The 27,275-nt window shown below is 46.7% G+C and overlaps 1 protein-coding gene across 2 annotated transcripts in view; it reads left to right on the top strand.

Annotated features, from left to right (window-relative positions):
- stim1b (stromal interaction molecule 1b) overlaps nt 1–27,275 on the top strand; it is a 142,308-nt gene that overhangs the window by 99,682 nt on the left and 15,351 nt on the right. For both annotated transcript variants that reach the window (XM_052025838.1, XM_052025837.1), the window contains exons 5-9: nt 15,303–15,418; nt 22,965–23,142; nt 24,039–24,216; nt 24,834–25,001; nt 26,988–27,088. In XM_052025838.1, the coding sequence (XP_051881798.1) occupies nt 15,303–15,418; nt 22,965–23,142; nt 24,039–24,216; nt 24,834–25,001; nt 26,988–27,088 (741 nt within the window). The remainder of the gene's footprint in view (nt 1–15,302; nt 15,419–22,964; nt 23,143–24,038; nt 24,217–24,833; nt 25,002–26,987; nt 27,089–27,275) is intronic.

The raw sequence follows: 27,275 nt of genomic DNA, 5'->3' as shown, positions 1-27,275 counted from the left end.
CTCTCCCACACACACTCACCTATCCACCTAGTTTACTTCCTTCTTTGTTCACCTCTCCCATCCTCCCTCCCCGCTCCCCCCCACCCCCTTGTTTCTATCTGCCCATCATCTCCTCCCCATCTGGCTCCGCCTATCATCTGCCCACTCTTCCCACCCCATGAACTGCTATGTACTGACCAACGTTCCTGTTTTCTCCCAGTACTGATGCAAGCTCTCAACCTGAAACAACCTGGAGTAATGATCATGCAATCACTTTTTCTTTTGTATTTATTTAAATACATAGCTAGCTAGAAATTTCTGAAGCAATGCCAGGGAATTGTGTTCTGTTTTAAATGAATTAAATTCATTATTTGCCTGGCTGTGATGTGGTGGCGGCTGGTTGAAAGACTCATTTAATAACAGATCCCCACCTGCTCTTGATCACAGGCATTTAATGGAGGCATTCCTCTTGAGGTTTTAAATAAATCTGATTCATTGTGGGCACAGCTCTCTCAGTGTCATGATTCTGAGCAGAATAGAGAGAATATGTAATGACTCGTACAACTTGGTTTAGTGGCATACTCAAGTGTCAGCTTAAAGACATTAAGGATTTGCTTTTCTCAGAATTAACAGATATTGGCTTTGGTTCTTGTTGTAAATTTTTAAAATTCTCACTCACCTCTCCCCACATTCCCTCCATCTTTCTCAAGCTCCTGCTTTCCCTTCCCCTCTCTCCCCCATTTTTTCTACCCCGTTCTCTGTCAGTTATGACTCAGTGATAGTCACTCTGACCTCCATCTAAGATGCTTCTGATCTTATGGCTTTTATCACCTTCTTCCTTTTTTGGAGCGGGACCTCTGAAAATAGATGAGTCTCTGTGCCTGAGCTTGTGAGTTTCACCTTGCACATTTAACCGAGGCACATTTGCAAATTGTTACCAGTTGATTGGCTTATTAACAGCAGCTAATAAAGGGAAGGCAGGTATAAGTGGAGTGGCCAGTGTTAGAGTGGGGAGCTGAGGCTTTGGCAAGAAGAGGCGAAGGAAAGTCTCTGGTAAGTTCCTTTCTTTCTTTGCTTTGGTGTTTCCTTTAGTGCCAGGACAGAGCAGTGAGAATGGCTCCAGGGTCAGTGGTGTGTTCAGCTTGTGAGATGTGGGAGTTCTAGGAGACATCCAGTCTCCCTGATAACTACATCTGCACGAGGTGCATCCAGCTGCAGCTCCTTACAGACCATGTTAGGGCACTGGAGCTGCAGTTGGATGACCTTCGGCTCCTATGGGATAACGAAGAGTACATAGACAAGAGCTACAGGGAGGCAGTCACTCCGAAGCTGCAGGAGGCAGGTAGCTGGGTGACTGTCAGCAGAAGGACGGAGAATAGGCAGGTAGTGCAGAGTACCCCTGTGGCTGCTCCCCTCAATAACAGGTATACCGCTTTGGATACTGTTGGGGGGGACAACCTACCGGGGGGGGGGGGGGGGGGGGCAACCTACCAGGGGAAAGCCGAAGTGACCAGGTCTCTGGCACTGCGCCGGGTTGTGTGGTGCAAAAGGGAAGGGGAAGGAAGAGGAGGACGGTAGTAATAGGGGATTCCATAGTAAGGGGGGCAGACAGGAGATTCTGTGGACATAAAAGAGACTCCCGGATGGTATGTTGCCTGCCAGGTGCCAGGGTCTGGGACATCTTGGATCGGGTCCACAGAATTCTGAAGGGGGAGGGTGAACAGCCAGATGTCGTGGTACATATTGGTACAAATGACATAGGTAGGAAAAGAGATGAGGTCCTGTAGAGGGAATATAGGGAGTTAGCTAGGAAGCTGAAAAATAGGACCTCAAGGGTAGTAATCTCTGGATTGCTGCCTGTGCCACATGCCAGTGAGGGTAGGAATAGGTTGATTTGGCAGATGAATGCGTGGCTGAGAAATTGGTGCAGGGGGCAGGGTTTCAGATTTGTTGATCATTGGGATCTCTTCTGGGGAAGGTACGACCTGTACAAAAGGGATGGGTTACACCTGAACTGAAGGGGTACTAATATCCTTGCGGGTAGGTTTGCTAGAACTGTTGGGAAGGATTTAAACTAGTTTGGCAGGGGGATGGGAACCAGAGTGAAAGGTCAGAGGTTGGTTCATTTAGTGTACAAGTAGATGCAGAGTGTAGAGAGACTGTGAGGAAGGATAGGCAGTTGAAAGGGCAAAATTGCAGTCAGTTGAATAGGCTGAAGTGTGTCTACTTTAATGCGAGAAGTATCAGGAACAAGGCTGATGAACTTAGAGCGTGGGTAAGTACGTGGAACTATGACGTTGTGGCCATTACAGAGACTTGGATGTTGCAAGGGCAGGAGGCTGCTGGATATTCTAGGATTTAGATGTTTCAAAAGGGACAGGGACGGAGGTAAAAGAGGTGGGGGAGTGGCTTTGCTGATCAGGGACAGTATCACAGCTGTAGAAAGGGAGGATGTCCTGGAGGGATCATCTACTAAGTCAGTGTGGGTGAAAGTCAGAAATAGGAAGGGAACGATCACTCTATTGGGAATATACTACAGAAGCTCCCCCCCCCCCCAAATACCGGCAGAGACACTGAGGAGCAGATAGGGAGGCAGATTTTGGAGAGGTGTAAAAATAACAGGGTTGTTGTCATGGGTGATTTCAATTTCCCTAATATTGATTGGCACCTCCTTAGTGTAAAGGGGATAGATGGGGCAGAGGTTGTTAGGTGTATTCAGGAAGGATTCCTGACACAGTATGTGGACAGGCTGAATAGAGGAGAAGCCATTCTGGACCTGGTACTCGGCAATGAGCCTGATCAGATTTCAGATCTCTCAGTGGGAAAGCATTTTGGAGACAGTGAACATAACTCCTTGACCTTTACCATAGCCTTGGAGAGAGATAGGAACATACAATATGGGAAAGTATTTAACTGGGGGAGGGGGAATTATGATGCCATCAGGCAGGGACTTGGGAGCGTAAATTGGGAACAAATGTTCTAAGGGAAGTGCGCAGCAGAAATGTGGAGGTTGTTTAAGGAGTACTTGCATGGGGCTCTGGATAGGTTTGTCCCATTGAGGCAGGGTAAGGATGGTAGAGTGAAGGAACAGTGGTTGACGCGAGACGTGGAATATCTTGTCAAGAGGAAGAAAGAAGCTTACCTGAGGTTTAGAAAGCATGGATCAGACGAGGCTCTGGAGAGTTACAAGGTAGCCAAGAGGGAACTTAAGAATGGACTTAGGAGGGCTAGAAGGGGGCATGAGAAGTCCTTGGCGAGTAGGATCAAGAAATACCCCAAGAAGTTCTACATGTACGTGAAGAATAGGATGACTAGTGTGAGGGTAGGACCAATCAGGGATAAAAGAGGAAACGTGCCTGGAGTCGGAAGAGGTAGGGGAGGTCCTTAATGAATACTTTGCTTCGGTATTCACCAGAGAGAGAGAGACATTGACGTTTGAGAGGATGGCGACCGACAGACTGATACACTAGGGCATGTCGACGTGAGGAAAGAGGATGTACTGGAACTTTTGAAAAACATAAGGATAGCTAAGTCACCGGGGCCAGATGGGATACCTCCAAGGTTATTACAGGAAGAGATTGCTATGATCTTTGCATCCTCACAGGAGTTTTCCCTGATGATTGCAGGGTGGCAAATGTTGTTCCTTTGTTCAAGAAAGGGAGTAGCGATAACCCTGGGAATTACAGACCAGCGAGTCTTACTTCAGTGGTGGGCAAATTACTGGAGAAGATTCTTAGAGACAGGATTTATGGACATTTGGAGAATCATGGGCTGATTAGGGACAGTCAGCATGGCTTTGTGAGGGGCAGGTCGTGCCTCACAAGCCTGATTGAATTCTTTGAGGATGTGACAAAGCACATTGATGAAGGTAGAGCAGTGGATGTGGTGTACATGGATTTTAGTAAGGCGCTTGAAAAGGTTCCTCATGGAAGGCTCATTCAGAAGGTCAGGAAGCATGGGATCCAGGGAAACTTGGCTGTTTGGATTCAGAATTGGCTCGCCCATATAAGACAGAGGGTGCTTGTAGATGGAGCGTATTCTGCCTGGAGGTCGGTGACCAGTGGTGTTCTGCAGGGATAGAAACATAGAAAAACTACAGCACAATTCAGGCCCTTTGGCCCACAAAGCTGTGCCGAACATGTCCCTGCCCTAGAAATTATGAGGCTTACCCATAGCCCTCTATTTTATTCAGCTCTATGTATCTATCTAACAGTCTCTTGAAAGACCCTATCGCATCCGCCTCCACCACCGTTTCCGGCAGCCCATTCCACGCACTCACCACTCTCTGAGTAAAAAAACTTACCCCTGACATCTCTTCTATATCTACTCCCCAGCACCTTAAACCTATGTCCTCTTGTGGTCACCATTTCAGCCCTGGGGAAAAGCCTCTAACTATCTACCCGATCAATACCTCTCATCATCTTATACACCTCTATCAGGTCCCCCCTCATCCTCTGTCTCTCCAAGGAGAAAAGGCCAAGTTCCCTCAACCTGCTTTCATAAGGCATGCTCTGCATTCCAGGCAGCATCCTTGTAAATCTCCTCTGCACCTTCTCTATGGCTTCCACATCTTTCCTGTAGTGAGGCAACCAGAACTGAGCACAATACTCTACATAGCTGCAACAATACCTCTTGGCTCCTAAATTAAATTCCCTGATTGATGAAGGACAGTACACCATATGCCTTCTTAACCACAGAGTCAACCTGTGCAGCAGCTTTGAGCATCCTGTGGACTCAGACCCCAAGATCCCTCTGATCCTCCACACTGCCAAGGGTCCTACTATTAAGACTATATTCTGCCATCATATTTGACCTACCAAAATGAACAACTTCACACTTATCTGGGTTGAACTGCATCTGCCACTTCTCAGCCCAACTCTGCATCCTATCTATGTCCCGCTGTAACCTCTGACAGCCCTCTATACTATCCACAACACATCCAACCTTTGTGTCATCCGCAAACTTACTAACCCATCCCTCCACTTCCTCATCCAGGTCGTTTATAAAAATCACAAAGAGTAAGGTTCCCAGTACAGATCCTTGAGGTACACCACTATTCACCGACCTCCACTCAGGATACGACCTTTCAACAACCACTCTTTGCCTTCTGTGGGCCAGCCAGTTCTGGATCCACACTGCAATGTCCCCTTGGATCCCATATCTCCTCACCTTCTCCATAAGCCTCGCATGGGGTACCTTATCAAACACCTTGCTGAAATCCATATATACTACATCTACTGCTCTCCCTTCATCGATGTGCTTAGTCACATCCTCAAAAAAAAATTCAATCAGGCTCGTAAGGCAGGACCTGCCCTTGACAAAGCCATGCTGACTATTCCTAATCATATTATACCTCTCCAAATGTTCATAAATCCTGCGTCTCAGGATCTTCTCCATCAGCTTACCAACCACTGAGGTAAGACTCACCGGTCTATAATTTCCTGGGCTATCCCTACTCCCTTTCTTGAATAAGGGAACAACATCCGCAACCCTCCAATCTTCCAGAACCTCTCCCGTCTCCATTGACGACGCAAAGATCATTGTCAGAGGCTCCGCAATCTCCTCCCTCGCCTCCCACAGCAACCTGGGGTACATCTCATCCAGTCCCGGCGACTTATCTGACTTGATGCTTTCCAAAAGTTTCAGCATCACCTCTTTTCTAATACCTACATGTTCAAGCTTTTCAGGCTGCTGCAGGTCCCCACTACAATCCCCTAGATTCTTTTCCGTAGTGAATACTGACGTAAAGTATTCATTAAGTACCTCCGCTATTTCTTCCAGATCCATACACACTTTCCCACTGCTGCACTTGATAGGCCCTATCCTTTCGCATCTCATCCTCTTACTCTTCACATACTTGTAGAACGCCTTGGGGTTTTGCTTAATCCTGCCCGCCAAGGCCTTCTCATGTCCCCTTCTGGCTCTCCTAATCTCTTCAAGTTCTTCCTTTTAGCCTTGTACTCCTCCAGATCTCTAACATTACCTAGCTCTTTGTACCTTTTGCATGCTTTTCTTGACTAGATTTATTATAACCTTCGTACACCACGGTTCCTGTATCCTCTCGTGACTCCCCTGTCTCATCGGAACATGTCTCTGCAGAACTTCACACAAATACCCCCTGAATATTTGCCACGTATCTTCTGTACTTTTCCCAGAGAACATCTGTTTCCAATTTAATCTTCCAGTTTCCTGCCTGAGAGCCTCATAATTCCCTTTACTCCAAGTAAGCGCCTTTCTAGTCTGTCTGTTCCTATCTCTCTCCAGTGCTAACGTAAAGGAGATAGAATTATGATCACTATCACCAAAATGTTCACCCACTGAGAGATCTGACACCTGACCAGGTTCATTACCCAATATCAAATCAAGCACAGCCTCTCCTCTTGTAGGTCTATCTACATACTGTGTCAAGAACCCTTCCTAACAAACTCCACCCCATCTAAACCCCTCACTGTCTGGAGATGCCAGTCGATGTTTGGGAAATTAAAATCCCCCATCACAACAACTCTGTTATTCTCACACCTTTCTAGGATCTGTTCTGGGGCCCCTGCCCTTTGTGATTTTTATAAGGTTACTTGGATGAGGATGTGGAAGGGTGGGTTAGTAAGTTTGCTGATGATACAAAGGTTGGTGGTGTTGTGGATAGTGTAGAAGGTTGCTGTAGATTACAACAGGATATTGATAGAATGCAGACCTGGGCTGAGAAGTGGCAGATGGCGTTCAACCCAGATAAGTGTGAAGTGATACATTTTGGGAGATTGAATTTGGAGGCAGAATACAAGGTTAATGGCAGGACTCTTGCTAAGTGTGGAGGAAAAGAGGGATCTTGGGGTCCACTTCCATAGATCCCTCGAGGTTGCCATGCAGATCGATAAGGTTGTTAAGAAGGCGTATGGTGTGTTGGCCTTCATTAGTTGAGTTATTGAGTTCAAGAGCCGCGAGGTGATGTTGCAGCTCTATAGAACTCTGGTTAGACCACGCGGAATATTGTGTTCAGTTCTGCTCGCCTCATTATAGGAAGGATGTGGAAGCTTTAGAGAGGGTGCAGAGGAGATTTACCAGGATGCTACCTGGATTGGAGAGCATGTGTTATGAGGATAGGTTGAGTGAGCTAGGGCTTTAAAGGAGGATGAGAGGTGACCTGATAGAGGTGTACAAGATAATAAAAGGCATAGATCGAGTCGACAGTCAGAGACTTTTTCCCAGGATGACAATGGCTAACACGAAGGGTCATAATTTTAAGGTGACTGGAGGAAGGTATAAGGGGGATGTCAGGGGTATGTTTTTTACACAGAGAGTGTTGGGTGCGTGGAACGCACTGCCGGCAGAGGTTGTGGGGGCAGATACATTAGGGACATTTAAGAGACTCTTAGATAGACACATGAATGATAGAGAAATGGAGGGCTATGTGGGAGGGAAGGGTTAGATAAATCTTAGAGCAGGATAAAATGTTGGCACAACATTGTGGGCCGAAGGGCCTGTACTGTGCTGTCATGTTCTGTGTTCATGTTTCTCTCATAGATCTTCACCCTTGAATCCCCTCTCCCTTGCACTGTCAGTTCCTTCATAAGAATACGAGAAACATGAGTAGGAGTAGGGAAAATTGGCACTCAAACCTGCAGGACTTTCAGTAAAATCGTGGCTGACCTGATCTTGCCCTCTATCATTTTTCTGCTCTCTTCATATCTTTTTACTCCCTTGTAATTCCATTGTCTCTCAATCTGTGTCTTGAACATATTCGGTGATTCTGCCTCCACAGCTCTCTAGGGTGGTTGGTAGTTTCTGTGTGTTCCTACTGCCCTTTATGTGCACTTCTGTTGCTTCCAGTGTGTGGCCTCAAGGTTCTCAATGCCATCCGCAAAGGCAATTATCTTTGTCAGTCAGAGCATTGAGTCTAAAAGTTGGGAAGTCATGTTGCAGCTGTATAAAACTTTGGTCAGGCCATATTTGGAGTATTGTGTGCAATTTTGGTTGCCACACTATGGGAAGGATGTGGAGGCTCTGGTTCACCAGGATGTTGCCTGTATTGGAGAGTATTAGCTGAAAGGAGAAGTTGGACAAACTGCGATTGTTTTCCCTGGAGCGTTGGAGGCTGAGGGATGAGCTGATAGACATTTATAAAACTATGAGTGGCATAAATATGGTCGTCGGTCAGTATTTTCCCAAGGTGGAAATGTCAAATCCTAGAGGGCATAGGTTTAAGGTCAGAGGAGAAAAATTTAAAGGAGATGTGTGGGGCAAGTTTTTTTCTACACAAAGAGTGGTGTGTGCCTGGAACGTGCTGCCAGGATAGCAATGTTTAAGATGCGTTTGGACAGGGAATAGAGAGATACAGACCATGTGCAGACACATGGGATTAGTTTAATTTGGCATCGTGGTTGGGGCAGACATGGTGGGCCGAAGGGCCTGTTCCTGTGCTGTACTGAACATAGAACATAAAACAGTACAGGACCTTCGGCCCATGATGTTGTGCCAACTTATATAAGCACTTCCTCCCTGATCAAGCTAACCCTTCCCTCCTACACAGCCCATAACCCTCCATTCTTCTTACATCCATGTACCTATCTAAGAGTCTTTTAAATGTCCCTATCGTATCAGCCTCTACCACCACCCCTGGCAGTGCGTTCCAGGCACCCACCACTCTGTGTAAAAAAAAAACTTACTTCTGATATCTCCCCTAAAGTTTCCTCCACTCACCGTAAACTGATGTCCTCTGGTATTGGCTGTTGTTGCTCTGGGCAAAAGACCCTGGCTCTCCAATCTATCTATGCCCCTCATTATCTTATACATCTCTATCAAGTTGCCTCCCATCCTGCGTCGCTCCAAAGAGAAAAGCCCTAGCTCTCTCAGCCTTTCCTCATAAGACATGTTCTCTAATCCGAGCAGCACCTGGTAAATCTCCTCTGCACCATTCTTCAAATGAGGCGACCTGAACTGAACACAATACTCCAAGTGTGGTCTAACCAGAGTTTTATAGGGCTGCAACATTACTTTGCGGCTCTTGAACTCAGTCCCCCGACTAATGAAGGCCAGCACTGTACGCCTTCTTAATTACCCTATCAACTTGCGCGGCAACTTTGAGGGAGTCCACACTGCTAAGAATCCTGCCATTACTGTTGTAAGTTGTATCCCAAATGCTTCTCTTCCACTTTGAGTGGTCATTGGCTGGAGGTTCCTTGCAGTCAGTGGGATGTTGCATTTCTAGAAAGGGGCTTTGAGCACATCCTTGCATCTTTTTCTCTGCCTGCCTGACAATATCCTTCCATGACAGAGCTTGGAATATAGTGTCTCTTTTGGGACTCTGGTGCAAGACATCTGAGTGACATATCCTGCCCAGTGCAAGCCAACTGAGAGGAACTGGGGCTTCCGTGTTGGGTGTTGGCCTGAAGGAGAATGCTAATGTTGGTTTGCTTACCGTTCTAGTGGTGCAGGTTTGGAGAGTCCGCAGTTCCCACACTGGCTTCATCAGCCTTCTCTGAACCTACAAAACTGGAACGGAAGGAAGACATCCTCAATCATGAGGGACTGCCCAACAAGTAGTTGACCCATTGTGCTGCAGTGACTGATAGAGGACGACAGTCTTGCAGGTGCTGAGCAAGAGGCCTGTCTTCTTGTGTACTTGGTTCAGAGTCAGAGCGTCATATGGCATGGAAACAGGCCCTTTGGCCCAACTCGTTCGTGCCCACCAAGCTGGTCTCAACTGACTGCATTTGACCCATATCCTTTCCTATCTATGTAGTTGTCCAAATCTCTTAAAGACATTTTAGGTGAATAATTAAATATATCTTGGAGTTCAACCTCTGAGTGTGTGCAGATACAAATGCCTCTGTTCTGGAGCCTTTGACGCCATCAATTGGTAGGGACTGTGGGACATCTTTCTTAAATTCAGCTCTCCACAGAAATTTGTCTCCATCTTACAGTACCATACCAACCAATGGATCTACAATAGAACCAATCACAGGGCTGCATCATTGTCCTAAAACTTTTCTGAAACCTCAGCAGGTCAGGCTGCACCTATGAAAAGAGAAACAAAGCTAACATTTCAGATCAAGAATGGTCTGATGAAGAGTCTCCGACCTGAAACGTTGACCTGTTTCTCTTCCCACAGATGTGGCCTTACCAACTGAGTGTTTATTTTGTATGTGCAGATTTTTTGATTTTCACTTTTCTGAATCTTTCTCGCCACTTTGTTGCTGTGAGAGAGGAGCAGTACTGAAGGAGCGCTATACTGTCTCTGAGAGACAGGCCAGTGGGAGTGTTCCACTGTCAGATGATTAAATTGCATTGATTGTTGGTGATGGTGTGATCCTGAGAGAGTTAAGGACATAGTCCTCGGATTCCTTCTTGTTGTTAGACCAGGAGCAAGCAGGCAGTTAAAGTACCCCCTCCCTCCCCTGTCAACCCGAGCAGTGATGAATTCTGTTCAGAATTGTTACCTTTGGTCTGTACTGGGTCAGTGCGAATGGTGACGTCCATAAAAACATCACCCCCTCTTTCCCCAACCTACCTCAGGATATTCAAAGTTGTTATGAATAATTCCTGACCATGTGCTGCACTCTGATTGCATCCTTGCAGATATTTCATTGAAAAGGACTGTAGATGCGGGTTGAGTTTCGCTTTGGGCAGTGAGGGAGCTTAAAATGGAGGGAAATTGTGCCTTGGGTGCTCTCAGCTTGGTGGGAGTGCTGGAGTGAATGTGGATGGTGGCCAGACTAACATAGTGTTAGGTCTTGTTCCCAGAGTTGGGTCAAAGGAGAGAAACTAAACACTGCAGAATCTGAAAGTCTGAAATAAGACTCAGAAATGTTGGAAGTATTTAGGTGAGATGGACTTGGACAGAGGAGACGTTTCGGAACGATGATGTTTCATTAGGACTTGCCGTTTAGCTTCATATCAATAGTGAAAAGAAAGAAGAGTGAGCAGAAGCCGGCAGTACCACCACACTGCCATTCAATTATGATCATGGGTGACTTGGTGTTTGACTTTACCTCCACTTTCCTGCCTAAACTCTATAACCTGGATTCCCCTGCTGTTCAAAAATCTTATCTATCTCGCCTTAAATATAGCATCATGGAGTCGTACAGCACAGAAGCAGGCCCCTACTATCGAGAACCCATCTGAACAAATCCCATTTTCCAGGATTTGGTCCATAGTCTTCTGTGCCTTGCCAATGAAGTGATTATCTAAATGCTAATTCAAGACAGAGTGCTCCAGATTCCAACCGCCCTTTGGGTGAAAACATTCTTTCTCAGATCACCTCTAAACCTCCCAACCTTTACCCTTGTTTTATACACCTCTGCTATGGGGAAAAGTTTCTTACTGTCTTACTATCTATGCCCTGCACAGTTTATACCTTAATCAGGTCCCCTCTCAGCCTCTTCAGCTCCAAGGAAAAAAGGTCCAACCTATCCAGTCTCTCTTCATAACTAAAACTCCATCCCAGGTAACATCCTGGTGAATCTCTTCTGTATCCTCTCCTGTGCAATCACATCATTCCTACAGTGTGACTACCAGAACTGCAGGTTTCTCCAACTGTGACCTAAACCAATATTTTATAAAGCAACACATGAGACGCTGGAGGAACTTGGCAGGTTAGGCAACATCTATGGAGACCGACCTGAAGAGTCGACTGTCCACTTTCCTCCACAGATGCTGCCTGACCTGCTGAGTTCCTCCAGCACCTCACGTGTTGCTCCAGATTTCAGGGTCTGCGGTCTCGTCTCTCCAATATTTGTACCATGACCTCCCATCTCTTTTATTCTGCCCCAGCTAGTATTCTGTATGCATTATTAACCACCTTATCTAACTGTACTGCTGTGATGAAACAAGAATTTCTCAGTGGTTCTGATGGAAAGTTGTCAACTATATCATTGTCTGACCTGTTGACCATTTCCCATATTTTATGGTTTTAGTCCCAGGAATGCTGTTCCTTTCTTGTTTTCACCACAGGTCTCATTTTGCCCACTGTTGAATCACAGTTGGCTTTCAAGTGCCTTGAATGAGCCTGTAATCATTGCATCTAGTGACACAGCATGATTTATTGAGCTTTCTACACAACATAGCATTGTCTGCCTCCTGAGATGCTGGTAAAGCAGCTTGATTGCTTGTGACTCTACAGCAGGGGTTCAATCAATCCCTTGCTGCTGCTGATTTCAGCTGTACAACTATCATCACTATTCTCTGCTGGTTCTCAGCCTTTCCACTGTCCAATTCACCTTATTCAAAAGCTTTTACTTAAGTTTTGAATCTCACTAATAGTAGGACCTTCCTTGGCTCAAGGTAATAAGAGAAGGGTGTATGGAAGGTTGTAAATAATTTTGTGCATGGGCGATGGTGCAGGATTTAGCGGTTACCACTGAACTCTAATGGTGTTAATGTGCACTGGAGCACATTCTATGTAGCTGCAACCTGATTTGAAGGCAGTTCCAAGGCCCTTATCTAACTGTATGCACTGTACAAGACTACAATATTGCTTAGATTTGGTTTTGAGTGGACTTGATTGAAGGGGAAGGTTTCCTCAACTCTTTTCTGAGAGTCCTGAATGAATATTGCTTAGATTTGGTTTTGAGTGGACTTGATTGAAGGGGAAGGTTTCCTCAACTCTTTTCTGAGAGTCCTGAATGAAATAACATTGGGCATCAGCTTCCAATACTGCCAGGCAAGTGACTGATTTAAAACAGTAGTCTCCGTGAGTATTTCCAGGGTTTTCTGATTTTGCTTTAGATTTCCAGCATCTGCAGGTTTTTTGATTTTCACCCCTCGGCCTCCTTCACTCCAGGGAAAACCAATCCAGTTTATCCAAACTCTCCCCATAACTAAAGTCCTTCATTCCAGGTAACACCCCGGTGAATCTCCTCTGCACTCTCCAGCGCAACCACATCCTTCCAGTGTGTCAACCAGAGCTACACAGTGATCCATGCAGCCTAATCAGTGTTTTGTAAAGCTGCAACATAAGATCCAAACTTTGAAATTCAATGTCCTGACTTCTGAAGACAAGCATGCCTTGTTCACCACCCTATCTACCTGTGTTGCCACTTCGAGGGAAATATGGACTTGAACCCTGAGGTCCCCTTGTCACCAACATTCCTCAGCACCCTGCCACCTCTGTATATGTCCTACCTTTATCTGACTTCCCAAAATGTATTATCTTGCACTTGTTGGGATTAAATTCCATCTGCCAATGCTCCGCCCAACTTTCCATCTGATCTATTTCCTGCTGTAGCTTTAGACAGCCTTCCCCTATCCTCATCACCATCAACTTTCATGTCATCCACTAATTTGCTAAACTATATTCAATATCTATCACAAACAACAAGGGTCCCAGCACCGATCCCTGTGTACACCACTGGTCACAGACTTCCAATCAGGAAAGCATCCCTCTACCACCACCCTCTGCTTCCCATCACCAAGCCAATTTTGGATCCAGTTAGCCAGCTTGCCTTGGATCCTGTGTGCTTTAATCTTCTAGACCAGCCTACCATGCAGGACCTTGTCAAATGCCTTACTAAAGTCCATATAAACGACATCTATCATCCTGCTTCTTCAATCTTAGTTATCTCCTCAAAATCTCAATCAAATTAGCGAGACAGGATTTCCCCCTCATAAAGCTATGCTGACTATCCCTGATCAGCCCCTGCCTTTCCAAGTGTGTATAAATCTTGTTCCTTAGGATTTTCTCCAATAACTTCCCCACCACCGCTGTAAAGCTTACTGGCCTGTAATTATCTGGCTTATTGCTGCTGCCCTAAGTGAAGGAACAGCATTAGCTATCTTCCAGTCTTCTCGCACCTCACCTATGGCAACCAACGGTGCAAAAATCTCCATCATGGGTCCCAGCAACCTCCTTGATTGCTTTGCAATCTCATATGGCAATGGGATTTATCAACCAATATGTCCCATGACATCTAACATCTCCTGATACTGACCTGCTCCAGGTTATCCATGTACCCCTCCCTGAACTCACTGTCCTCCATGTCCTCGGTGAATACAGAGAGAAATATTCATTTAGGGCCTCGCCCACGTCGCCTGCCTCCACACATAGATTACCCCTAAGGTGTCCCACCATTTCTCTGGCTTACCCTCTTGCTCCTGATGTTCTCCAGTGTAGAGAAGGCCACATGGTGAACACCAAATGTGGTACACTAGACTGGAAGAAGTGCAAGTGAATTGCTGCTGCACCTGGAAAGATTGGTTGAGTCCCCAGATAGAGGGAAGGGAAGAGGTGAAAGGACCAGGTGATGCAGTTGCATGGGAAATGCTGTAAGAGTGGGGAGCAGGGAAACATGAAGGAATGGATCTGTTTGAAATGCTGAAAGGGGAAGGAAATGTGTGTCTGATGGTGGAATCTTGTTGGAGCTAGCGGAAATTTCGAAGGATGATCCATTGAATGTAGAGGCCAATATAGTGGAAGGAGACTACCAGGGACTCTGTCCAGGAGGAGATGGGGGGTGGAGAATCAGGTATGGAAAATAGATATGATATGGTCAAAGAGCTCTGTCTGTTATGGTAGAGGGCACCCCACAGTTCAAGAGGAAGGAAGACATTCCAGAAGGATGGAATGTGTCATCATCAGAGCAAATGTGACAGACCCAGAGGGACTAGGAGAATGGAAAGGAATCCTCATAGGAGGCAGGCTGGGAGGAATTATAATCAAGGTAGCTGTGGGGCTTGTAGTGGGCTTGGTGACTAGCCTGTCCCCCAAAGTAGAGATAGTGAGTTCCGGAAAGGGAAGTGTCAAAGACAGACCACGTGAAGCAGGGTGGAAATTGGCAGCAAGTGATGAGGTCTTTGAGTTCTCTGCACCAATGGAGTCATCGGTGTACTGGTGAAAAAGTTGGGAGAGTGGACCTAAGGAAGACAGATGAAGACTTTCACATATCCCAGACAAAGATGGGCTTAGCCTGGGCTCATGGCAGTGCCTACAGCTACACCTTCCAACTCCGAAAATGAGGAATTGGCAGGGCGGGGGAGTGGCATTAGCTGGATTGCACCTACATAGAGCCAGTATGTTCTTGATGGGCTGAAGGACATCCTACCATAATCGTCCCAGTATACCTGCATACACATTCAACAGATTGTTCTTCGTGAGATGTTGTACTGAGATGCTGTTTGCCTTCTCAGATGGACTATAAGAATACTATGTTATTGGCTGTGAAATGCTTTGGGACATCTTGATGGAGGAAGTCAATAGTGCTATAGAAACAAGCCAGTATTTTTTGTGATGTTCTTCAAAACCTAACACACTTTTCAAGTTAAAGTTTAAATGGATTAATGTCAGACTGTAATCCCTCCTTGGCTCTGATGTCTGGCTTTTGTTGATTTGACAGATTGGCTGTGAATAACCTCACCCTGGCCTGCTCTCTGCTGAAAGTGAATGATCGAAGCCACCGGCAGAAGCTGCAGCTCAAGGCTCTGGACACTGTGCTCTTCGGGCCACCCCTGTGTAAGTTACAGTTCTCATGGTTACCTCCCAACTAATATTCACCCATAAATCTGATTGCACTTCATGTACTTCAGTGGGGATACAGGAGACTGCAGATGCTGGAATCTGAAGCAATACATGATGTGGAGGATCCCAGCGGGTCAGGCAGCATCTGTGGAGGGGAATGGACAGTTGACGTTTGGGGTCGAGACCCTTCATCTGGACTGCTGTCAGCAGGCTAAGTGCAATGATCCAGTCCATCCTGCTGATCCTTCATCCCTCCATAGATAGTTCCTGACCTGTTGAGTTCCTCCAGCATCTTGTGTGTTACTCCAGTGGGAATGTTGCTGCTTGTGTGCTGTGTAGCCGTGGATCAGAGAATCCAGTCTGCCACCTTTTGCTTTGCTCTAAGCCATGTGCTGGGAAACACTGTTTGTGCTGCTCGAGCTCTGTTGATGATGTGCCAGCTGTGCTCTGACGTTGATAGCATGTACGTAGAACAATACAGAACAGGAACAGGCCATTTGGCCCATGATGCCTGTGCTGACCATGATGCCTGTGCCGACCATGATGCCAATTTAAACTAAATCCACCTGCACGTGATCTGTAGCCCTTTATTCCCTGCCTGTTCATGTGCCTGTCTAAATGCCTCGTAAATGTTGCTATCATATCTGCTTCCACCACCTCCCCTGGCAGTGCGTTCCAGGCACCTACTATCTATCAGTAGAGTGTAGACCAGTGCAGCACAGGAACAGCCCTCCATCTCAGGATGTTGTGCCGAACTAACTAAATTAATAATACCTAATCCCTTCTGCCTACACAGTGTCCAGATCCCACCATTCTCTGCATATTCATGTGCCTATCTAATAGCCTCTTAAACGCCTCTGTATTATCTGCTTCCACCACTACCCCTGGCAGCGTATTCCAGGCACTCTCTGTGTAAAAGAAAAAACTTGCCTCGCACATCGTTGAACTTACCCCGTCTCACCTTAAATGCATGCCCTCTAGTATTAGACATTTTGACCGTGGGGTAAAGATACCAGCTGTCTATCTATGCCTCTCATAATTTTATAAACTTCTATCAGATCTCCCCTTAGCCTCCGCCTCTCCAAAGAAAACTTTATCCAACCTCTCCTTATAGCACATGCCTTCCTGATCCTGTCTGCTTTAATTTTGCACACCAATGTCTTGTATGGGACTTTATCCAAGCTCTTCAGAAAATTAAAGTGGTTCTCCCTATCTATTCTCCCAATTACATCCTCAAATAAAACTCCATCGGATTTGTCAAATATGATTCCTTTATGATAGCCTCTTTCATTTTCTTACTGATGTTAGAGTAACTGGTTTGTAGTTTCATTTTTTTCTCTCTCCTTTTTTTAAACAGCTGGGTTACAATTGCCACCCTGCAATATCCAGATGGTGAAGATTAGGGAGAGAATTCTTAGCTCAGGGCCCAGGCAGGAATGCACGACTACCAGTGGCAGAAGGATAGAAATCATGAAGATGCAAGAGACCAGGAGCAGAGATTTCTGAGGGTTGTAGTGCTTGAGGAGGCGGTGGAGGGTGAGTAAATGAGGCTGTGGAGCGATTTGGAAACAAAGGCTAGAATTTTAAAATCAAGGTTTTAATTAGCAGGGAGCCTGTGTGTGTCAGTGAGCACACAACATGGACTTTGGGAATTTTAGTGGGAGTTAGGACACAGCAACAAATTACTGGAAGGACTTAAAGTATATGTAAGTGACAAGCCTGTCAGGTGTCTGCTGGAATTGTCGTGTCTACAGTAACGGAGGCACAGTGAGGGTTCTAGCAGCTGGTGAGCTGAGGAGGGGATGCATTCAGGGAGATTACTGAGATAGAAATAGGTAGTCGGTGATATGTGATTGAAAGTTCACCTTGGCCAGAAATAACAGCAGGGTTAGGAATGGGCTGCTTCAGTTCCAGAAGAGGGACGTTATCAGTGAGTGGAGGTAAAGTCTGTGATAAGGACAGGTCTTTTTGATGTTATACTTGATGTTGTACAAGCTGTGAGACAGTGGGGGAATTGATAGAGGTGGAAGTAAGGTTGGTCACTGTCATCAGTAGCTGCTGCTGGATTTTGGACAGTCGTTGCAAAGGTGAACAAGCAGAGCCACGATTGGATTCTTGGAGAATCGAGAGGAAATGGCTGGTTTCGGTGCGGCTGGAGGAGGCTCATTGGAAGCTCCCTGGCAGGATGATTCAGGGAGCCTTGGTTGTGCACAGCCTGTAAGCCAATTACTGCAGCCCCTGCCCCGTCCCACTGTAGTTGCTGTTGGTGAAACAGGTGCTTGTACAATATAGCAGGAATGTGGTGAGTGTCACAGTTCCATCAGTCCCTTTGTGGGAGCACTCTAGTATTATTTATAGTTCCCAATGGAGGCAAGGTTTTCTAGAGGACTCGGCACTGAAAAGATTTCCAGGTCCTCTGAGAGAATAAAAGAATCACTATGGCACTAAAGGAGGCCATTCAGCCCATTGTTTATACCAGCTAAATGCAAGACCAATCGAGTTATTCCACTTTCCAGCTTCCCACCATAACCCTGCAAGTTCTCTCCTTTTTGCTTACTTAACCAGATTCCATCGAACACTACAATCTTCCTCCGCTCCTTTCTCTGCAAGTGCATTGCAAACCTAAATAACTCTCTACACAAAACAAAACTTGCCTCATACCACTTTCGTTCTCTGCCCCCGGTCCTTGACCCATCCACAAATGGGAACCGTCCGTCTCTATCTACTGTGTTTATCCTATTCATGATTTTAAATGCCTCTGTCACTTCTCATAATCTCCTCTGTTCCAAGGAGCATGGCTGGGAGGATTGGATGGATCTCCCTACAGTATGGGCAGGGATAGGATGGATCTCCCATCAGACTGCTTTTTCTTCCTATTTTCCATCTGCTTCATCGTGCCTTGTGGAGGGAATCTTGCTGTCATTACCTGGTCTGACTTGTACTTGGAACATGTACCACAGGGGATGAACGACTTTCAGCTTCGCTTTGATAAGGCTTTGCAAACCACTTAATTAAGGCAACTAAGGATGACAATAAATACCAAGATTGTGACTGGCCCCAGATCTCAACAATGAGTTAAAAAGCTGCCTCTGAGTTCTGCAGTCACAGTCAAATTACAGTCAGGTATAACAGCTTGTGTTATGCAAGAGCATCTGTTAATAATTTAAATTTACAACACAAAGTACAGGAAAGCAATGCCCATGTGTTTGAAGGTTAACCTTGGAAAGATTTGGGTCAGGGTCACATGCTGCAGCTACTCACATCAATCGATCTCCATCAACTGGATTTCTGACAAAACCTGCGGGCGTGATGCCAATCGCACAATGTTTGGATCCCACGTGGCCAGATGGATCTTTAGGACTGATGGGAAAATATTGGAAATTGAATGAAGAATGTCGTTATAAGGCCGGTGCGTTCTGTGTTCATCCTTAATGGATTCAGTTCACTCACAGTGATACAATCACATTGGAAATGTTGACTGATCCCTCCCATCACTCTCTATTGATGAATCTATAGCAGATCCAGATTTGAGGTGAGAAAACCTCGTGAGGGAATGCTGTGGGAACCACAGGTCTCAACTCATCTACCCCTTTACCCCTTCCATCATCCACTCACCTTGATGGGGCAGCTCCAACAACACTCCCTCCCATTCAGGGCAAAGTAGCCCATTTGACTGCCCCAACCCCCCCCCCCCCCCCCCCCCAAATTAAAATGTACATTTCCTCCAACTTAATGCACAATCATTGAGTTTGTGTACACACCCTCTAACATGCGTAAACAGAGCAACATGTACACTCGTGCACATAAGCAGGTGCCTTGCTGTATTTAAACTGACAAGGGGATATCAGTGAGAGCTGGTGATGTAGAACAAAACAATTCATTCAAATGTAAGCTGTTTTCCTTCCACCAAATACATTGTGAGGCTCAACAACTTCATGATGCGTGGCAAGTATCACCTGCTCATTCTTGGCACAGGATACCCAGCCTCTAACATAGTTACAGCACAGAATATATGTGTCTGATCCAGTGGAGTGTCTGGTTAATTGTAATTCCTGGGGCCTTGTTGGTGGGTCCTTGTCGATGGCTATGCCACTGAAGATTGAGAGGAGGTGGTCATTGCTCAGCACATCTGTGGATCACATGTTATTTGGCACATCAGGCCATGCCTGAATGTTGTCTGGGTCTTGCCACTTGCAGGCATGGGCTGCTTCACTTTCTGAGGAGCTGCGAATGAAATTGAATGTCGTGCAGTCATCAGGGAACATCCCCACTTCTGTCCTTGTGTTGGAAGGAAGGTGAAGGTGATTGGGTCAAGGATGCTGAGCCGAGGAACTCCTGTTGTGATGTCCTGGGGCTGGGATGGTTGACCAATGATGACCATCATCGTTTGAGCAGGGTGTGACTCAGCCACAGGAGTGTTTTCCCCTTGATGCCAGATGTGTGTGTAGGGCTGAATGTAAGTGATCCACTTCCCTAAATGGGGCACCTATTTCCATTCTAACAAATGGAGGAGTCACAATGAGGGCAGTGCAAGGTATTACCAAGGTGGTAATGGCTCCTGGTTAATCACTGGTTCAATTTTAGAATTGTTTTCAAATTCTTCCTTTGTCAGTCTTGATCTTCCCTGTTTCTGTGGGTCTCCTGCCCCCTCCATTTGCTGTCCTGGGCATCTCTAAGCTTCTGCAGGCATGCCCTTTGATCATTCCTGATTTTCATTGTTCCACCATTGGCAGCAGTGCTGGGTTTGAGCTCTGGAATTATTTCTCTAAGCTTTACTTCCCTCTCCTGCATTACTAGCACATACTCGCAGGATGGAAGGAGGCCATTCGAGGCTGTTCTGACTAATTGCACCCCCACTCCCCCACCCAGTCCCCATATCCCAGGAATTCCTTTTCTTGTATAGTGATCCAGCTCCTTTTTAATGCTACAATTGAATCTTCCTTCACTAAACCCCTGGCAATGATTTCCACACCTTAATTACTTGCTCTGTAGAAACAGATTTGTCACGTGTCACATTCGGTTCTTTTGCCAGTCACCACCTTTATTTGTCTCCTGGGTCTTGACTCTGCCTTACATCTTCCCTAGAATGTGGCACCCAGGTTTGGACATCGTACTCCAGTGTGGCTGAACTGGTGTTTATAAAGGTTCATCATGACTATCTTCCTCATGTACTCATTGTCTTCATTTATAAAGCCCAGAACTTTCACAACCTATCATGCCTCATTCAACAGACCGATGTCTCCTTTTTGGAACTGCCTTGGAAAATACTCCTTAAAATTTCCCTGATTTTCCATGCTTCTGATTGTGCTCCAATGAATTGCTGTTTGTGTCCATTGTTACATCTCTGCTCACGCAGACTGGACAGGTGATGGAAGGTAACAAATTGCACAGCAAATGGGACAAATTGAGTTTAAATAAGAGAGTGCATATAGGCTTAATTTGAACGCAGAGGAGGAAGCATTGTGCTGGGTTTTTGAGTCTTAGGCCCAAAGGTAAACATTCCCTTTTCAAACCCAGTGAGAGAAAGGGATAGGAGTCTGAGATTGAAAAGCCATTCCATATGAGAACCTGGTTGATGCATCTGCCATTTAATGGAAAGACGTTTGACTGTTTTTCTCACAGCAAATTTTACTGAGTGTTGTGTTGGAAAAGTCTGTTCAAAAGTACAGACGTCAGCTTTTCTCAAATAACAGCCCAGGAACTAAAAATACCATTCCTTATCTCATTGCTGCTTTGAAAATAGGAAGTGATAATCTGGGTTTAATCTCAGCCATATCCCAGCTGATTAATATTTCCATTGACTAGAGATACAGTGACCTGCAGAAGCTGCCTGCAGAGCAGGTGAGGTGGAACCAGCTTGGGCTGCCAATCCACACTGCCCCAGAGTGAGCCAGCTGCTGCACTGCCACACGTGGGAGTACAGCTGGGCCAGGCCGGGCTTCATTTGTGGGATATATAAAGCTACTTAACTCTACTGGGACAGGAGAAAGCAAAAGAAATAGCACTCGTGCTGAGGATGTATCAGGAGGCAATGCCATTACATAGTTTTAAATTTAACTAGCAACATGGAAACAGGCCAGTGGTAATGCTCCACACAAGCATCTTCCTACCTTGCTCCTTCTCACTGTCAACAAATCCTTCTGTGCCTTTTCCCCTCATTGACCCCCAAGGTGGGTCTGTGCTACTGGCGTCAGCAACACAAAATCCTGAGCTGACATTCCAGAACAGTATTGAGTGAGTGCCACACCATGGGGGGAGGGGGGGGTGGGAGGCAGTACTGAGGAAACGCCACACCGGAGGGGGGGGTGCGGTACTGAGGGTCACATTGTGGGAGGGGCAGTACTGAGGGAGGATCACAGTGTGGGAGGGGCTGTACTGAGGGAGGGTCACACTGTGGGAGGGGTGGCACTGAGGGAGTGCTGCGCTGTTACAGGAGGCAGTACTGAGGGAGTGCAGTGATGATAGGATGTGAAGCTGGAATTTTGGAACTGTTGTTTTCTGGAATGGAAATCAGATGAAAACCCCATTTGCACACTGATAAGGCAATAACAGATACTCTGGCACTGTGAGTGGGTCGGGGGGATCATGAGAGGATCTCTAGTCAATCACGTTGCTACTGTGGGAGCTCACCGTGTGCTGAGTGCTTCCTCCATTACAGATGTGATCTGACTTCAAAGGTGCCTCAGTGGCTGTGAAGTTCTGTGATGCTCTGTGAAAGGAATGAAAGTTTCTTCTTCCTCACTCTTTTGTGTTATTGATGACTGGTTGAAGCTCACAGTACACTGCACTAGGGGACAGGGTCATTAAGATGCGTTATTACTGCAACGCTGCACACTTACTGAGCCCTCTATTGGAACTATTAGCAGGCGTACTGTTAAATGGCATGCTGTTACTAAGGGAGAGGATTGACTGTGCCACTGTAATCACATGTTGTTACTGAGGGAGGAGATTGATTGTGTTACTTTAATATCCTGTTGTTACTGAACCCTTGACATTCAGTATTGCCTGGAGTATAGAGCAGTTTAAATCATCATCTACTGCAAGATTGCATAATCCTCCATGAATGTATAGTGTAGAGGGAGCTTTACTCAGTGCCTAATCCATCTGTCCCTGCCCTGGGAGTGTGTGATGGGACAGTGTGGAAGGAGTTTTACCTCATGTCTAACCCATCTATCCCTGTCCTAAGAGAGTGTTACAGGATGGTGTTGATGGGGTGCTGTAGTTAACAACCATGGGACAGTGTAGGAATTTTACTCCTTGTCTGACCCATGTGTCCCTGCCCTGGTGTATGTGACGGGACGGTGTTGGGGTTTTACTCCTTGTCTGACCCATGTGTCCCTGCCCTAGTGTGTGTGACAGGACGGTGTAGGAATTTTACTCTGTGTCTAACCCATGTGTCCCTGCCCTGGTGTGTGTGACGGGACAGTGCAGGGTGAACTGTATCCTTGACCTGACCATTGGAAGTTGCAGGGATGTTACGTCCTGCTCTTCTCTCTGTCCGCCTTCTCCTGCAGACTCAGTTTTTGTCTCTGGTTTGCAGTGACTCGTCACAACCACCTGAAGGATTTCATGCTGGTGGTTTCCATAGTGATTGGTGTGGGTGGCTGCTGGTTTGCGTACATCCAGAACCGTTACTCCAAAGAACACATGAAGAGAATGATGAAAGACCTGGAGGGCTTGCAAAAAGCAGAGCAGAGTCTGCACGACCTGCAGGAGAGGTAAGGATCTGGGAACTAGTGCTCCTCGCTGCTACAGAGGTCTAGTGCTACTCTGAGAAAGCTTCTAAGCAAGCCATTCATTGCTCACCTCTAGGTTCCCTGGGCAGGGGTGCGGGACATGTAGGTGATCTTTTATGCCAATGTAACAGTCTCAGCACACCAGTGTATTTAGGGTCATAGAATTACACAGCATGGAAACAGGCCCTTCGGCCCAACTCGTCCATGCTGATTGTGGTGCCTTCCTGAGCCAGTCCCATTTACCTGTATTGGGCCCCTATCTCTCTAAACCTTTCCTATCCATGTACCCATCCAAATATCTTTTAAACGTTGTCATTGTACCCACCTCTACCTCTGGCAGCTTGTTCAATATACCTAACACCCACTGTGTGGAAAAAAATTGCCCCTCAGGTCCCCTTTAAATCTTTCTCCCCTCGCCTGAAACCTGTGCCCTCCAGTTTTAGACTCCCCTACCCTGGGAAAAGACTGTGACCGTCCACCTTGTCTATTCCCCTCATGATTTTATAAACCTCTGTAATATTTCCTGTATGCTGTTCAGGAAGGCAGCCTCTCACCACCTTCTGAAAGGCAACGTGAGTAGCTACAGGATGCTGTCCTACACCACGGCATTTAGTAAAGCCTCTGACAGTGAGGCAACACTTATGGTCACCTGCAGAAGCCCCAGGAGCCACATAAGAGTCTCCTGCACATTGAAGATAATTTCAGACTGGAGGCCCAGTCTGTACCTCCTTGTCCTTTGTGGCACTTTCAGTCCCCCACCTGGGAGTTACAGTAAGGCCAGGGTGAGGCCGTTTCACGTTGTTAGTGTGGGCGATGTGCTGTGCCGTGCCACCAGGGTTGGCGCTGGCCTTGAACAGGATCACTGGTTGGGCCCGCAGGCTTCTGAAGGCGCAGGAGGAACACCGATCCGTTGAGGTGGAGAAGGTGAACCTGGAGCAGAAGCTGCGTGATGAGATCAACGCGGCGAAGCAGGAAGCCCAGCGACTGCGGGAACTACGGGAAGGCACGGAGAACGAGCTGAGCCGCCAAAAGTATGCGGAGGAGGAGTTGGAACAGGTGGGATTTGTACGTTTCGCTAGGATCAGGTACATTGTGATGCAGTGGGGGATGTGAACACAGGCAGATTCCCCTCACTGTGGGTCGGGAGGGTGCTGAGGACAGATGCTGAGCTTGGGGTAGGGAGACCTTGATGTCCAGGGATATGTCTGATGTGCCCAGGGTGAAGGACAAGAGGAGGGTGGGGGCAGTGATTAGGTAAGGCTGGAGCCTCTGGCATAGTGAGGGGGTCAGTGTCAGCGACAGGATGAGACCTGCACAGGTGGAGCACGTCCTGGTCCAAGGTCAGTGAGTGGAGCCAGTGTTGAAGTGGGTGTGGGCTCTCTGGCACATTAGGTGGGTGGGCCAGTACATGGGCTACAGGTTGGAGATTGGTTCCCTGCCAGGGCTGAGGGGTGGGAGCTGTTGCTAGTGTGGGTATATGTGGGACTCATGAATCCAGCTGTGCATGATCCCAGCAAGGGTGAGGGACAGACAACTGGTGCAGATGGGTATCTCGCAGTACAGCCTGCAGGTTGGATGTCTGCACTGGAATAACACAGACAGGGCCTGCTTGCTTTACTTGCGGCAGTTAGAAGGTTATACTGGGAAATGAAACACGGATCTGCCTCTCTCAGGTACGCATGGCACTGAAGAAAGCAGAGAAGGAGTTGGAATCGCGCGGGAGCTGGTCCCCACCAGAAACTCTGCAGAAGTGGCTGCAGCTGACTCACGAGGTGGAAGTGCAGTATTACAACATCAAGAAGCAGAGTGCCGAGAGGCAGCTGTACATCGCCAAGGAAGGGGTGAGTGCTGCCTCAGAGCGGAAGCAACTGGTGCCGAGGTAGTGAGGAGACCTTCTGTTGTGCAACAATCTGTGATCTTCACTGTGCTGCCTGAAGGAGTGAAGGAAGCAGATTCAGCAATAGCTTCCACAGGAATCTGGTGGAATGCTGGTAGAGGAAAGGCTGCAGGGGGCAGAGATCAGGCTGGGGACTGGGGCCAATTCAAGGGGAGACACAAGAATCTGGAGCTGGACGCTGGAGGAGCTCAGCGGGTCAGGCAGCATCTGTGGAGGCAAATGGACAGTTGATGTTTTGTGTTGAGACCCTTTATCTGGATGGGGTGTTATAATTGCATTGCACATTTACAGCGGGTGTTATACTAACTCAGAAGTGAGCTTCAGAGTGTATCTTGACAGGAAGAGCAAAAAGGTGAAATGCAATAGTTCAACAGTATGTGCAGGAATATAGGGACCTTGTGTGTAAGTCTTTCAAAATAACAGGGTGTTTTGAGAACCTGATTAGTAAAGAAGGGGTTGTTAGTCCCTGAAATGAAAATCAAAAAGTGCCGGAAACACTCAGCAACTCTAGCAACACCTGTGGAAACAGTTGATGTTTCTGGATGATCACACTTTGTCCTAAAATTTTAACCATCTCTTCCCACAGATGTTGTCTGACATGGAGTATTTCCAGCGTTTTTTGTTTTTGTTTCTGTTGGAGTGCTGCATCTAATTCTGTGAGCAGACATTAGGAAGGGTGTGCAGCAACACACACAATGCTGAGTTTCCAGATTCCAGCATCTGCAGTTTCCTGTGTCTCCATTAGGAAGACTGCGAATGTCCTGGAGTGGATGTAGTGAGGATTTAGAAGACTGGTTCCAGGGATGAGAGACATCACCCATGAGGTTAAACTGGAGATGCTGGGGTTGTCCTCCTTGGATCCTTGGTTTAGATAAAGAGGTGCTGTTCCTATTAGCAAGTGGTTCAAGGCCATGGAGAGAGGCTTAAAGTGAAGGGTGATATGAGGAAAATCTTTGTTAAGCGGACTGGTTATGGTCCAGAGCACTGCCTGTGAGTGTGGGTGACAGTCAGTCATGTCTTTTAAATGGGAACTGAATAAGTGAGAAAGAGGGGCAATGGGACTGATGAGATTATTTCTAAAGAGCCAGCAGTGATTTGATGGGCTGAATGGCCGGTTGCGTGGTAACTATTTTGTGATCCTTGATCCAGTGGGATTTGAACTTTTAATGAAAAACAAAAAAAAACTGCACATGCTGAAAACCTGAACAAAAAATACTCAGCCAGTTCTGCTACAGTACAAACGGGAAAAGCTGGTTATCTGAAATGCAGTGTTTGGGCCTGAGGACTGCAACTTGCCCAGTCAGATGATGAGATGCTGCTTCTGAAGCCTATGCTGTTCCAACAACACCCAGCAGAAGAGTCCAAAGGCAGAGGTGAGAGTGTGGTGGAGAGATAACTCCTAGTCGACGTGTTCTGCAAAGTGGTCACCCAATCTGCATTTGGTCTTATCTGTTAAATGCAGTATAAATTGGAAGAGGTTTACTCTGGTGATCACAATGTTGTCTCCTTAGTTGGAGATTCCATAGATGGGTGACCACTCTGCAGAACTCCTCCATTATCCTCAAGGGTGACCCTGAACTTCCAGATGTCTGACATTATTTCCACATCCCACTCCCACTTGGACCTCTCCATCTTTGGGCTCCTGCACTGTTCCAATAGAACCTGATGTAGGTTCAAGGAACAGACCTCATCTTCTGAGTAGGCACATCACAATCTTGGGGGAAGTATTGAATTCAGCAAGTCCAGATAACCAGCCTTTCCAGTTTGTGTCAAAACTTGGGATTATTTGTGCAGGGCTCACACTGGCCCCAGGCAGCACATCATTTTAACAGAGTGACCTTCCAAAGATGGATTTCTGCAAGTTCACTCCCTCTTTATCTCTCACCCCCCCCACCCACCCCCCCTCCTCTCCGCCACTTCCCATCTACAGGCAGAAAAAATAAAGAAGAAGAGAAACACATTGTTTGGAACTTTCCATGTGGCGCACAGCTCCTCACTGGATGACGTTGATCACAAAATCCTCGCTGCAAAGTAAGCTCTGAGCCCGTGGAGGTGGAACATGGGGTGGGGGGGAGTAATGGTTTTCAGCTAGGTTACAGACAGGGCCTGAAGAGGAATATTGCATTCAGAGCTCAGGCTTTGACCAAACAATGCTTTTATCATCTCCATGGAGAGCTCAGCCCAGTGACCAGGAACGGCGGCACACATTAACTGTTGT

The sequence above is a fragment of the Pristis pectinata genome, chromosome 11 (assembly GCF_009764475.1).
Source record: "Pristis pectinata isolate sPriPec2 chromosome 11, sPriPec2.1.pri, whole genome shotgun sequence".
NCBI classification, from domain to species: Eukaryota; Metazoa; Chordata; class Chondrichthyes; order Rhinopristiformes; family Pristidae; genus Pristis; species Pristis pectinata.
Note: the sequence above shows the minus strand (reverse complement) of the source record. Positions and strands in the feature narration are given on the sequence as shown.